Below are 15,098 nucleotides of genomic sequence, written 5' to 3' on the forward strand. Positions count from 1 at the left end.
ATGTCAACAGTATGTAAACTGAGCTGATGTGCTGCTGTTTGAGCCCACGTGGTAGCGTACGTCCAGTATGGGAGAACTTAGTCACCGGTGCTGTCTTTGCTTGTGCTCTAGCTTTAGCCTGTTTGATTGTTTGTTTTCTATTTTATTACTGCCTAAAAGGGGAGGTGGGGGAAACACATGCCTGACTTCTCCTGTCAGAGGTTTTGTAAGCTCAGTGGAAGGGAAACGTGCACAAAGTAAATCATAAAACAACTGAGTGGGGCTGTGCTGCAGGTGGATCAGTGCTGTGGACAGTAGCTGTGGAAAAGAGACTGGACAAAGACTCTCAGCCTTAAATACAGGACAGAGGATGATCCGATCATCTTTCAGCTAACAGTGTCGAGCAGAAGGACGGCCGGCTGATGCGTCCGTACGAACCCTTTTGTACTCACTTCTGTGTATAAGGAGGTGGCGAGGGGTTGTGTAGTTAACCTCAGCGCCACACAGCTACAGCAGAGGAGAGAACACAAACGAGTCCTTTCATTCGGCTCTGTTCTTTCTCCTTGTCTGTTTTATAAGCTAACACTAGAGGGCGCCATTGTGGCACATTCAGCGCTCACTCTGAGGTCACTGGACAGAGAAGAAAATACCAAACTGGGAGACGGATGGAGTCGAAACATCTGGAAGAAGATCAGAGCTGTACATTTTTAAGTGTAAGAAAAAAAACAGACAAAATATTTGTAAATATTAAGTTTCTTGTTTATTTTGTTTTGTTTTGGGTTTTTTTTGGAGTGAATGAATGATATGCTTATTTTGTGATGACAAAAGACAACAGGTGCAGTTTGTAATGAGAAGAAAAAATGGCCGTTAGCTTGAGGTTTCAAATGAGTTCATCCTTACCACCGATCAGTTTTGTCTTTGTTTTTTCGACATTTATTTGATTTTTGTCATAACGTTGATCGTTATCATGTGACCATCCGGTAGCAGGAAGGTCGCTGTAGCAGAAGTCATCTCCACTGAAGCCCCCTCACAGCAGAGGGCCAGTCATGCTGTTTATTAGGATTTGCTAGTTTTCAGTGAGAGAAAACATTTTCATCAAGTTTTAAATCGTTTCGTTGCTCTTTTCTCTGCGATTGTCATAAAGTCGTCGTCCTCTTTTCAAGCCTTAGCTCGCTTTTATTTTGAAACATGAGTCTTGTGATCAGAGATGAATCTGTGCTGCATGATGTGCGTAACATCAGAGCGATAAAAGCCAGCTTTGCCTTTCAGTGATTCGCAGTAAGGACATAAATGACCTAAACTGAGACTGAAAAAAAGTGCAGTCAGTTAAATGTTAGCTCACCTAACATGTAGCAGTGTTTACATGTAGCCATGTTTGACAGACTCCAGGGCTTTGATACCATAAGATGCCTCATATCCTCACAGACTCATGAGATCACACAGGTGGTCTGACCTGCTCGTGTCACACTGTGCTGTCTGTCTGTCCGTTGTTTTTCTCCTGCAGTGATGTTATGTAGCAGAAAAACAGTTGGATGCTCGAAAAGTGCAGAGCGATGGGTGACGTGTGGAGAACATCACAGTCTGTGTGCGTTCAACAGCTGTTAGAGCCACACTTTGTCCTTTCTGTTGTATAATAGGATCCAGTCCGTCGCAGTACGCCAGCATTTACTGCTGTATCGCACCAGAAGCTCAGGAGGGATTAATCCAACAAAACATCGGCTTAGCTTTATACGGGCTAGCGCCGCCCTGCAATCAATGTGCAGGTGGGTTCCCAATTAACCCGATCACCTGATACAAGGAGCGAGTGCAGCGGAAAGAGAGCGAGGGTGGTAGAGCGAGCGAGAGAGAATGAGAGAAGAAAAAACGGAAGGCGAGTAGCCCATCTGGCTACATCGGCATGTTGGGTTCTTGTTCCGTCTCCTTTTCAGATTCTTCTGAGGAGGTATCAGTGGCCTGCTGGACAAATGAAACCTCTCCTCCATCAGAATCTGCTTCGTCCATTTTCTGAAGCAAAGCCAAAGCCTGTTGCGCGGAGAGGTTCTTCCTGCGTGGCAGTGATACGGAGGCCATCCTGATGTGCGTTCTCAGAAATGCGAACAAGAAATGATTCTCCCGTCTGGGTCGGTCTGCTTTTATGCACAGCACTGTGCTGTAGTCAAGCAATGCCACTCCCTCACATACACAGTGACAATGGAACAATGGAAGATCTGTGCTGAGACTCAAGGAAGGTGTGAATGTGTGTCTTTTATATTTGCAGGTCAGTCAATGTGTGGGATATTTTGTATAGATACAGCAGGCATTTCTGAAAGCCGTAACACAGAGGTTTGGCCTGACTTGGATCTGAGCAACTCTGAGTGAGCAAATGCAAATGTGCCAGGCCTCAAGGATAATGGGTGGTTTGCACAACAAAAGCTGGAGGAGAAATGAGCTGACGACCTGTGAAAATCTCAGCAGGGGTGATTAACACCTCGGGACTTGCACCAGAAAATAAAAAAGCCAGTAATTCTAGGGGGTGTTGGGTTTAGGGAAGTTACGCAAATTTGCGCAGGTTTAGTAAATCTAGTGATAAATACGTGGTAGAAATCCCAAAAGGGTGATTCTGTTCACCTGGACGTAGCATTTTCAATGGGAGAAACGCCTCCTGAACTGAATTGTCTCAGTTGATGGCCATGCGGTTGGCCTCCTGAACTGTTTCTTTGGACTGTTTTTCCTCCTCTTCTGAGTTTTCCTTCCTGGAGCTCCAGCACCCACCCAGGTTTGGTGGAAATGTTCTAATTTTAAGAGTTTGATTGCAAAAGAATAAACTGCTGATGTCCGCAGAAGTTTTTAACTTTGGTTGAAAGGACAAACTATGAAAAATAATAGACCTTTGAGGATTTGAGCATACAAACATTATGCAAAGTTCCTCTTAATTGTAAAACACAAATCTGAGGATGTTGGAAGACATGTGTGGTTCTCATCAGCTTTGGGGCATGTAGATGCTCCTTTTATTAATATTCCTAAGTGCGGAAGAATACTCATAAACACTGAGGTCCTGCTATGTGCCAATGTGTATCTGGGCCATTACTAAACAAAGATGTGAAGCAATGTTAATAATTGTTGGTAATTTTTTTTTCATTTCCAGGTTTCAGTTACTGCTGTTGATATGTTAAGAGTAAGAATAAGTTCAGATTCTCTTAAAGATAACAACACTAATATGTTAACAATTGTTGGACTTGTGGAGGTATTTTGAGAACCCTTATAAACATCTGAAGGAAAAATATTCTTTAATCATAGATGCAGACTCATGGAAAAAATATTGATTAATCATTTTATTTGATTTTGTAGAGTTAGAACAAACAGATTGGATTCTCAAAATCAGTCAGTTTCTTGGGGTCTGAAGCAACAACAGAACAGGGCTCTGAATTTTTGGCAGAAGCCCTTTTTTTTCTTCTTTTTCTCCTTTTTCTCCTTGATTTTAATGTTGTCAGACTTCTCTGAATTATTAGTAAAAGAGACAACTGGCTCAGACATGGATAGACATACAGAAGGGAGTTCCTCACTAGGAAGATCATCAGACGTTGCCAGACTTTCAGAAGCAGGCTCTTTAGTAGGAAGAACATCAGCCTTTGATGAACTTTCAATGAGAGGTTCTTTAGTAGGATGAACATCTGGAACATCTGACTTTGGCAGACTTCCACGAGCGGGTTCTCCAGTGGGAAGAATATCAGCCATTGTTGAACTTTCAAAAAGAGGTTCGGAAGTAGGAAGAACATCTGACTTCAGAACACTTTCCCAAGCAGGTTCTTGAGGTTCTTTAGGAGGAACAACATCTGGCTTCAGCAGATTTTTACAAGCAGGCTCTTTAGTCGGAAGAACATCAGCCTTTGTTGAACTTTCAAAAGGAGGTTCGGAAGTAAGAAGAACATCTGACTTTAGAACACGTTCAGGAGCAGGTTCGTGTGGTTCTTTAGTAGGAAGAACACCTGACTTCAGAACACTTTCACAAGCAGGTTCTTGTGGTTCTTTAGTAGGGAGAATATCTGACTTCAGAACACGTTCACGATCAGGTCCTTTTGGTTCTTTAGTAGGAACAACATCTGACTTCAGCAGATTTTCATGAGCAGATTCTTTAGCTGGAAAAACATCAGCCTTTGTTGAACTTTTGGAAGGAGGTTCGTGAGTGGAAAAAATATCAGCAATTCGTGAACTTTCAACTGGAGGTTGGGAAGTGGGAAGAACATCTGACTTCAGCAGACCTTCAGGATGAGGTTCTTTAGTTGGAAGAACATCAGACACTACTGGACTTTCACAAGGGGGCTGGAAGATCTGGCATATGCTCGTCTTTGCTACATCAGAAATTGCCCTGAGTAGTCCTGGTGCAAAGTTTGCAATGTGGCTCAGCAGAATCTTTTCTGAATATTTCTCTCTGACTTCAGACAGGATACTTTGCACCATGTCATCTCTGATGGACCTTGAGAAGATGGCCTGGTTTTCCGTTGTTAGGAGAGATTTGGACACTCGATCCAAAGTGGCCTTTGTCACACTGGTGGAGAGGATGCTCAATTTTTGGGAGGACATGTTCAGTAGGGGGTAAGAAGGAAGCTTCCAGAAGCCATGCAGGACATGGGGAACCACCTCTATCACCACGTCTGTTGCAGTGAACAGTTTGGAGGTTTGTGCGTCCTGCTGCCTCTCTTTAAGGAGGTCAATGTACTTCCTGACATTGCTGAGGAGCTTAGGTGTTCTGCAAAATAAAGTTATAAGAATGATCTTTTACACCTATTTAAAAAAATAACAGAAATTTTGAAATACTGTAGCTGGACTGTTAATGATTTTATGTCAGAGGTGACTCACTGAAATTTAGGAGGTATGGCCTCTGGAAATTCCAGCAGCATCCGGGCTTGAAACTCGATGTCCCTCATTTTATTTATTGTGTTCACTGCCCACACCTGAAACAGAAAGCATGTTTACATTGCAGTTTTGTTGAGAGGTTATGTGATTGTAGTAAAAAAAAAAAAAAAGATCTCCAAATGACTAAAACTCTTGTGAGTTTTCTAGTCTTACCAGTTTCAGAAGAGGTTTGGCTTCTGTTTCTTCCAAACCCTCCAATTCAAACTCCCAAAGTCTTCAAAAGAAAACAAAAGAGAGGTTTTCTCTCAGCATTTACACTTCAGCACAAACAGTTTCAGGTGTGAGGTGGATGGTCTGTAGGTGTCACAGTAACTCACTGCTCTCTGACTGTCTCTTTGCTCCTCTCCACCAAAAGATCTCCCATATCTTCTGCAGTGAGGCTTGATGGTATTTGGTTTTCCTTCTGAAGTCTGAGGAATTCCATCATCATTGCAATCTAAAAATAAAAGGAGACATTTAATCAGCATCAGTCCCAGGTCTTCAGAAATCACCTGACATTTTATCTCAGTTTTGGTTTGGATGGATCTGGGTCTTACCTGAGCCCTGTAACCTGGTAGATACCAGCAGATCTCCACAGCTGTGTTATATATGGGTGTGTTGAACAGCACCTGTCAAAGAAATAAGAAATTACTCATTGTAACTTAAATTGATTCTCAGTTTGTCAGCTTTTTAAAACTACATCAAATTCTTCAAAAATGCAGTAAAAACAAAAAGTGTCACATACCCTGATGGGTTTGTAGATCCCTTTACTGGCTTCCATTAAAACGCTGCTGTTCTATCACAGTTGGGGAAGAGAAACTTTCCAAAACTCTTCAAAACTTGTGTAAGATCAAATGTAGATATGAAAATACTCCTGATTTGATGGTTTTTCTTGCACAGATGAGCTCTTTTTCAAGTCTGATGCAGATTTAAAAATACACAATTCTAAAACAGTCACCATGGAAACATTTGATCCCTGCTTTATGTCATTAAATTAAAAGAAAACACTCTATTTTACACCACATTACACTATATGTTGTTCATTATATAAGTAAATAAGGGTAGGCTACAGCCGTCCTTAGGTCACTCCTGTGAAAAGATGCATACAAACTGGTGAATCAGAAAAGAAAGAAAGCCAACCTGCAGCATTATGTCCTTTTATGTTATTTCAATTCACTTCAGTTTTATTGATACAGCACCAAATCACAACAACAGTCGGCTCAAGGTGCTTTACTTTGTAAGGTAGACTCTAAAATAATATACACAAGGAGAAAAACCCAACAATCATATGACCCCCTATGAGCAAGCACATTGGCGACAGTGGAAAAAAACTCCCTTTTAACAGGGAGGAAGCGCCGGCAGTAACAGGCTCAGTGAGGGGCGGCCATCTGCCAGGAGTGGTTGGGGTGAGAGAACGAAGATGGGACAAGAGGCATGCTGTGGAAGAGAGACAGAGATTAATAACAAGTGTGATTCAATGCAGAGAGGTCTATTAACACATAGTGAGGGAGAAAGTCTCTGTCTGCTTTTCCTAATGCTGAGGTGAGGAGGACTATTAGCCAATATAAAGGCGACACTGGCGACCCGAGTGTGGAAACAAATGGTTTGCACAAGAAGCGGTCACTGAGCGATCAAAGCTTATTTACCACACATAAAAAATCAAGGCAGAGTAGAAGCGGGTGGATCGATTTTTAATGAATTTTAAAATTATGTTTGTTTTTCTTATTCTTGAAAAAAAGATCATTTACCCTCGCATTTGTTTCTCTTTTTATACACTACTACTTATGTGTTTTTTTCTTATTTATGTCTATATTGTTTAGTTAAACAGATGACAGTTTTCCCCTTTTTACTACTTTTTGAACTCTATGCTGATGTTTAAAGATTTTATTATTACTAAATAATGTTTTTAACAATTAGGTGAAAATAAATACCAGATGAAACGATATTCTCTTCTGTTATCTTTTATTATTTGTTACTTGAATCAGTATCCGCGCTGCACACAATCAAAGTTATTTTCAAAACATGCAGAAACAGGTCTTATTTTGTTAACAAAATGACAAACCATTGCATCGTTACAAACAAGGTTATCACTGTACATATTAATTAGTCTTGAATAAGACGCTCCTTTTTGGACATGATATAGAAAAAGCACACAGTGTTGTCCGCAGGTTACCGAAAAGTCCTTCTGAACCTGTCTCCCAGAATACAATATCCGAGCAGTGTTTTTAAAAGAAAAACTTTTATCTCGGGTGAAAACTTATCAGGTGAGTTACCGAAGCTGTCAAAAAAGTGCCCTTGCTTGTCTTTTGTGATATTGAACGCCAACCAGTGCTTCCCAGGTAAGTCTGATGGATCTGTATTCACAATGCCCATGCATGGATATCTGATGGGCTTTGTTGGCAGCTGGTCACATGCTAAGACGCCTAGAAGATGAGCCCTGTTACTAATCCTTTTAACAATGCTGGTTAGTTCTATTGTATTCATTTTGAATGTTTAGTAGTCGTCCAGCAGCACTTGTCTCATATTAGATATTTGGATGACTGAATCAAATACAGAGTAACACACCAGGTTCATTGTTCGGGGTAGCGGATTTCTGAAACGGGTTTCCAGCCTCACGTTCCCTGTTTGAACTAACGATACGTTCCCTGAATGTCCTTCATCAGTTTCAAAATTAAATGGATTACGTGTAAAAGAACCAGGATAAGCTTCGTTATCCACGAAGGCGATGATGACAAATTTAGGCAACCTGCCCATAAATAAATTAGTTGATATTCTTGCCCCAGCAGGTGTGGAGAAGGTCTTTAAAGAAACTCTGCCTACAGCATATTTTGCATTTGCATGATGCAGCGCCTTGCCGTGTGCCAGCCTGACACTTGGTGAGACACTGATTCTTTTCACAAATAAGCTGGCAGAGACGATTTTAACTTTATACGGGTGTTAGCTCCAGTCATGAGAGCAAATTCGTCTTTGGAGCGCACAAATTTCAGCGACAGATCGATTCCATTAAGTAATTTTTCTTGAAAAAACAGGTCTGCGTGTACAGGAGCAATCAATTCAACAATACTGCTGTTCGCTGTATAAGTACCTCTGGTCACCAGACCCTGGCTCTCCCCTTCTATACATGTATCATTCATGTGCGAGGCTGTGTCTGTACAGAATAAAGCGCTGCTGAACTGTGTGTCTAAAGTCTGCTTATTATAATTGATAAGACATTCTATTATGCCTCTGTATGGATACGTGTTGGATGATTGGCTAATCAAGCGATCCCCCAAATTTACATCTACCTGACTAAATAAGGTGCAACCTGGATAATTAACAAGTCCCACGTTTGTGTCACGGGGTGGAGAGGGACAAGTTACCTAAGATATTTTTATTGTGCATGTTTGGTTTTGTTTTTACTTTCTTTAATATTTTAATATTGTATAGTGTTCTATTCTTGGTTTTATTGCATGTTTTATGGTATTCATCGGTGACTTGTCCTGGAAAGTCTCCGCCCCTCCTTGATTATGAACCCGACACACCTGTGAGGTCCCGGAGGCCAATAAGAGTGATGGGAGACGAGAGAGAGGAGATTGATGGTGGAGTGAGGACTGAGAGAGTGAACGGTATCAGGCGGTGGCGGTGCCACAAGCCCAGACGGGCTGGTGCCGGTTGGTGTGCCACAGGAAAGCGGTGGCAACCGGAACAGAAACATCGATAGGGCGGCGAGACGCCGCCGGGTTTTCCCTTCTTCTAAGGCGGCTAGAGTTGGCTAATGCAGGCACCAGCGCGCAGAGGCACCAGCGCGCAGAGAGCACCAGCGCGCAGAGGCACCAGCGCGCAGAGAGCACCAGCGCGCAGAGGCACCAGTACCAGCGCAGAGAGCACCAGCGCGCAGAGGCACCAGCGCGCAGAGGCACCAGTACCAGCGCAGAGAGCACCAGCGGAAGCCACGAGACGGCTGTGCCGATTTCCAGTTTTAAAGAAGCGGCGGGCGGAGTTGAGAGCTCTGCCCACCCGGGCATATCGGGGCGTGAGTGCGAGAGGGAGGCGAGGACTCCGCTGGTTCCTTTGGTTATACCACCTGCTGGATTTCTTAGCTCCCTGGGACTTTTAGGTCGTGGCGCAGGCCACAGGACTTTTAATGTTATGCTTTATTGATTTTTACTGTGTTACCCCTTGGCCAAGGTTGTTTTAATTCATTTTACATTTTTAACTATTTAAATATAATAAATTATATTTTTAATCTTACAGTTTAAATTGTGTGCTTTCCCTTGGCGGCTCCACTGCTCTGCCCGTTTTGAGGAAGGTTTCCTTCCTTTAAAAAAAAAAAAAAAACACAAAACACTGTGGAAATAAAATCAGCCTTTCCGCTCCGTTACATAATCATCCCTGCCTAAGTTTGTGCCGTCAGCATCTGTGATTCTTACTCGTGTGTAGATATAGGAATCGTTTAGATCCAGGTAATCCTCTCCGGACGATGAGATGTAAACTCGATTGGACCTCCGTCTGTGATTGCAGAAACTGGTGGAATTTCAATAAAGGTCGTTTTCTCTATGGACGTTTGTGTGTATGGGACAGTAAAAAGATCGAGCTCTGTTTTTAGACATTCTCTGATTGGTTGTGTAACAGAGCCATTTAGAAGATGTCACATGCTGTAGTTTTTGAACGACTGGTTCTGGGTCTTTTCACTCCGCGTGGTTGTCTCCGTTTGGTGGCTTTCCTGGCAGGTTTTTGTCGTTTTACGCTTTTTATGCGGCGGCGTATCACGCATGCGTGCAGTGGGAGGGGTCTTAGAAGGTTTGGGTGTATACACATACAAGCTGTTGCCATCCTGTTTAGTAGATGTTGGCTTGGTTATGTTGGATATCACATCAGACACTATGCCTGATGCTGCTGTTTTTAGGTGGGGTTTGACTATGCTGACTCCTTTTTTTAAACAACGGTACAGCAATTCTAAACAGGCTGCTGAACAAACCTCCCAGACCTGCGCCACATTGCGTGCTGGTCCCAATATAACCATTCAATTCGCCACCAGCCTGATTTAAATAATATCTTACAGATTTTGCTTCATCTGTGTTGTAGACAGACATCCTTATTTTTTAAAAATGGTGTCTTATGGGTCGGAGGTGGAGCTTGACAAACACCTTCCCATATAAAAAGGGTATGTGTTGATTTTGGTCGTCTTTCAAATCAATTTCTATGTCATCGATTAAGGATTTCGAGACTGGTGTGTAGTGTGGGCTGTCAAATTGAAGAATGGCTCCCCGACGGTCATCGTCTGTTATATTTATTGCTCTTAATAGCTGCGCATGGGCGTCACCCACAAGCTGGTAATCAACGATATCTGCATAAATAAAAATGTTCTATTTTCCGCCGTATACGTCTGCAGGATGTGGTGCGTATGTGTTTTTATAATGAAGTACAAACGGGTCTTCTGATTTGAATCCTAAGATTCCTGCCAGTCTCCCTCTAAATGTGAGAACTGTGCCCCTATAGGGCCCATAACACTAACATAGTTACTAACTTCACTGTATTGTGTTTTAATGTCGGTGTTATGTTTTAATGTTTTATTATCTGCGCCACAGATGCATAATGCCCCACAGACAGCTCAATCACGGTTATGGACAATGCTCCATCTTTGACTGGATTATAAATTTCCACTCGCGAATCTGATTGTGGAAAAGACAACCATAGTCTTGGGTATTGAAATTCTATAACACCGACCTCATACGGTTCATTTAAAACAACAGGTTTTGCTAGCTTTGTTCTAAAATTAGATTTCTTATTGCCTGGATAAACATGTGCTGAAGCATTCGAGAAGAGGCTCACATAAAAGCCTGCGTTGTTGTTGTTCGTTTTATCCATTCCTTCCTTCCTTTATCAGTCTTTGTCTAGTGCAGAATGAAAGTATGCAGGGCTGCGGCGTCTCTGTTAATCACACTTCAACGATGTCTTTTTCAGGGATCCATGATTTTCAAATGAGAAGGCCAACCGAGCCATTTGACCAGCGCTAACTTTTTTCGGTCCTCTTTTTTCTGCCAAGTATTTTCTCTATTTGAAACCTTTTGTTTTTGTCAATAGTCACCTGCTGTGTATTCATAAATTACACCTTTCACTGCAGCTCCTGTGAGATCCTCCAGTTTGTATACGAGAGGGTCTCTTCCTAAACGCTCCTTTATGGTAAAGTACTCGTCTGTGTAGGTCTGATGGTAACCCTTTCAGAATATGCCTCGTAGTTTAGATATTCTCTCTGTATCGCCCACATTAAATTTAAAAGTCACCGGTTTTTGGGGTTTCATTTTGTACAGGGTGTTAAAGACTGCTTTCTCATTATCTTTGCACACCTCGGTGGGGTCATTTTGATAGAGCTGTGATAAGACAGGTTATAGGACTGTACAAGATCTTGGATCACATTAACATATCTTGGCGAGTTAACTGATGTTAAGTATTTCCACATTTTCCCCTTTAAGGTGCGGTTAAAACGCTCTACCACACATGATTTCATTTCACTAAAGGTTGAAAAATGTGTGATGTTATGCTGCTCCATTAGTTTTTTAAATGTTTATTATAAAATTCCTTCCCTAAATCTGTTTGGAGTTTTTCAGGCACACGGCCCTCTCTCAGAATATCACCAAAAGCCTCAGCAACAGCCTGTCCTGTCTTGGTTTCAAGGCACCTAACCCATGCATACTTAGAAAACACATCTATGCATGTCAATAAGTACCTAACATTATCATCATCCGCAGAATATTCACGCATGTCAACCAAATCAGCTTGAAACTGTTTGTCAATCCCGTTAACCAAAACTATTTCTGTATCCTTGCATTTCTGTATCCTTGCATTTCTGTGTCCTCTATCCTTGCAGGTTTATGAAGAGTATATGTGTCATCTCCTTTTAAAAACGCTCCACGTCAGGTAATGACGGCTTTAAGCCTGTTGCCTCACTGACAGCGATACGGAGCTTCTTTACACTTCCTAAACCCCCTGGGTGTGCAGGGTTGTGATATATTTTTCTCAGCGTGTTTTCCATAATCACTCTGACCAAACACAAATACAAATGACCAGAAAAAAGTGTTAGCATACGTTTTTATTTCATTTTCTGTGTAGTGCACAGTAAGGTTTTTATAACAGATGTGCATTAAATCTTGTGTCTCCCAGACCAGTAGTTTCCAATCATGTGGAGCAGCGCTGATTTAACTCCGCGGGTGTGATGATTGGTATTTAGCAGGTATCCGACATTCTCATCAGTGGTGCAAACAATGTGCGGCACTGATCTCAGTTCACACAGAAGACGCTCTGCAGTGCTGATGATTTGTGCTTCAGCCTCACTGACACTGTATGAGCAAACAAACAGACGGATGGCCGGGATGAATCGGGGCGTCCGGAGCTTTTCCATCACCTCATCATAGCAGGTCTCGAAGAAAAACACAGGCAGCTCAAACAGGCAACTGTGTTGTAACTGGCTGGGGTGACCGGATTGGCATCCATAACATATCTCCTGCACATACTCATTCAGTGCCGTCGACAGCAGGTGGAAGGTTGCGAGTTTAATGTTGAGTTCCGTTTCCTCAGACGGGTGTGATCCTGCAGAGTCCTGTGAGCATCCTGGAGAGGGGGGCGGAGTCGGTGGGGTCTGGTGTTAGAGTGAATTGTTAAATGTTTGTCATTTTTATGTTTACCATTTGTACATTGTTTTAACTCTGATGAAAGAAATTCCACTGTCCTTCCCCCCAGATTCTCGAGGATCAAGGTGGGGGGCTGTAGTCTTTTATCACAGACACATCCTTGTGCTTCTTTTGATGTAACCTTCCTGCGTTTATGACCCTTTGGTCAGCAGGAGGTCTGACTGACACACACACACACACACACACACACACACACACACACACACACACACACACACACACACACACACACTGCCTTGTCTGGGCGTGGCTTTGTTCTGACGTGTTTTGTGTGAACGGTCTCTCAATAAAGGCAGCAGGAGGAGGAGGATCTAGAGGTCATTTTCATGGTGGCCTCCCTTGCGCAAATAATCGATCGATCGACTGTCTTGTTTTCTTCATGATGAATAAGTCTCTAGAATTCGCGGGGCTTGTGGAAACACAGATCCAACATCTGGATTAGCAGTGCTGGAGGGGGAGACTGAGCGGTCCACAACATGGCAGATGTTGTCTGTAAAAGAAATCCACACATTGCATTTTTAAAAAAATATCGGGTATAATGCCAACGTCTCTCACACAGAGACAACCTACCATTTGGTTTTTTTTTGTTTTTTCTGTCCTCAGGGTTTTTGGCCTCAACATGGCAGAAGGTAAACCAATCTTCGGGCCATGTGCGAGCCGATCATATATACAAGACGCGTCCTAATATTCTCATAGGAAGAGTTGTTTGTATGTGCTAAAAAAACAAGCCTCAGAATGAAAACAAAATGAGGCTAATTAGTTCTTTGCCTTATATAGTGTACAAAGGTTGCAGCCTTGTTCTATCATGGAAATGTTAGTAGACTCCTATGACTCACAGAACATTTGAGCCGACCTGGTTTTCCATTTTAGGATGAAACCTCTTCTCACCCACACTCTGCTATTCATCTCTGTTTTTATGTTGCGGCTTTTGAGCCGGGTCGTAACACTGAAGATTACAAAGATCAACATTAAGACCAGTCTGTGCATTCAAAGCAGTGACAGAAAAGAGTGTGGGGCATTAACCCCCACTCACTGAAATGGCATCCAAGATGCCTTCATAACTTTAAGAAAAGGAAAGAAAAAAGGCAATAAAATGTAACTCTAGGAATCACTCATTTCATCCACCTTTGCCACCATTTTCCACATTAATTAGAAGATGAAATGAATCGATTAGCTCAAAGAAATTCCACTGCAGACGAGTGTTTTGGTGGTTAAACTGCAAAGCAAGCCACACACATGGTGCAGGCCACTTCTGTGGGCTCTATCAGGGATTTATGTGACTAGTCGACTAATTGTCACTAGTCTGTATCAGACTTACCAGTCGTTCAATCTAATTGTTAACATTTTAATTGATGCCCAATGCTGGTACATTGTGTTCTAAATGTTAGGCAGCGATCTACCACCAGATGGTGCACTGTTGTTGAGAAACGCCATAAATCTATTAATCTACCCTGATCTTCTTGTTAACACTGAGATCGCAGATACACGCAGAGGAAATTAGTTTCCTGAGAGGTGGAAAACCTCTCCTTTAGGAGAGCAGTTAAGTCAATGGGGGAGGGGCTCAGAGTAGAGTCACTACTCCTTCACATCAAAAGGTGACAGCCACCTTGGCCAGGAGGCTGTTCCAGCTGGGCACGTCCTACCAGTAGGAGGCCCCAGCATCCTTGGTCATGCTAGCGAGTTTACATCTATCAGCTGTGGTCAGGAGTAGTCCTTCCTGCTGCCCCCACAACCTGACTAGAAAACGGCTGTATAATGTATTACCTGAATCATTCTCGCCACACTTAGACGTACTTTTAGATTCTCAAATGATTGTCATACTTTAATAGAACATCTTTTGTAGTAACGCATTTTCATTTGTATTTAACAGAATGTGATAAATGGTTTAAGATACCTCTGCGTCTAGTTTGACAGTTTCTATTAATCAGTTCTGAAAATCAACTCAATATCTGAATGTTCCTTAGTTTTACATTAGTTGGTTAGTCAAATTATTTCCCCCTCGATTAGTCGACTAGTAAATAAGACGCCAGGAACATCCCTACTCTTCAGACAAAATGTGAGTGTGAATTACACACCAAGGTATTAAAATGGATATGGAGTATGGCTTTGGTTTACCATAAACAGCTGATGTAAGGACATCATTAATGTACTCTGTCCAATGAACACTGGAAACAAGACTGCACTGACCTTGCTGGCAAACCTCAATGAGTTCAGAGTTTCCCCAAAGCTGTCGGGCTCCGGAGCAATGTTAACAAACATCAAGCTGCAAATAAAGACATCCAAAATTAGTGCCAAAGAATAAACAGTCACAATCTGAAGTGATGAGATCAAACGCTGTTAAATATTTTTTGGGGATAAATTCCTTCAGTTTTATGTGTCGTCATTATAAAGATTTGTGATGTCAACAAACTCACGTTTTGCCGTTTCCCCCCCAAACATCCCTGAAGGAGGTACGTGAGCTTCGAGTTCCTGTAAGCTACGTAAGTCTCCTGGAACACAAAGGCCAAAAAAATCATTAATACTGTAAATGTAAAGAAAGCAGGTGTGACATCTAAGACTACAGAAACTGCAGCTGCAGAC

The 15,098-nt window shown here is 42.2% G+C and overlaps 2 protein-coding genes across 2 annotated transcripts in view; both read right to left on the reverse strand.

Annotated features, from left to right (window-relative positions):
• The window catches only part of LOC113015973 (NACHT, LRR and PYD domains-containing protein 12-like), a 748,422-nt gene that overhangs the window by 440,670 nt on the left and 292,654 nt on the right, over positions 1-15,098 (reverse strand). The gene's annotated exons all lie outside the window — the stretch shown is intronic.
• Positions 3,276-5,724, reverse strand: LOC113017495 (uncharacterized). Its single transcript, XM_080298208.1, has 6 exons — positions 5,597-5,724; positions 5,409-5,480; positions 5,190-5,308; positions 5,026-5,086; positions 4,816-4,910; positions 3,276-4,705 (listed from the first exon to the last, which is right to left on the reverse strand). The coding sequence occupies exons 1-6, from the start codon at positions 5,630-5,632 to the stop codon at positions 3,337-3,339; spliced, it is 1,752 nt and encodes a 583-aa protein (XP_080154334.1). The 5' UTR covers positions 5,633-5,724; the 3' UTR covers positions 3,276-3,336.

The sequence above is a fragment of the Astatotilapia calliptera genome, chromosome 3, assembly GCF_964374335.1.
Source record: "Astatotilapia calliptera chromosome 3, fAstCal68.1, whole genome shotgun sequence".
Classification (NCBI taxonomy): Eukaryota; Metazoa; Chordata; class Actinopteri; order Cichliformes; family Cichlidae; genus Astatotilapia; species Astatotilapia calliptera.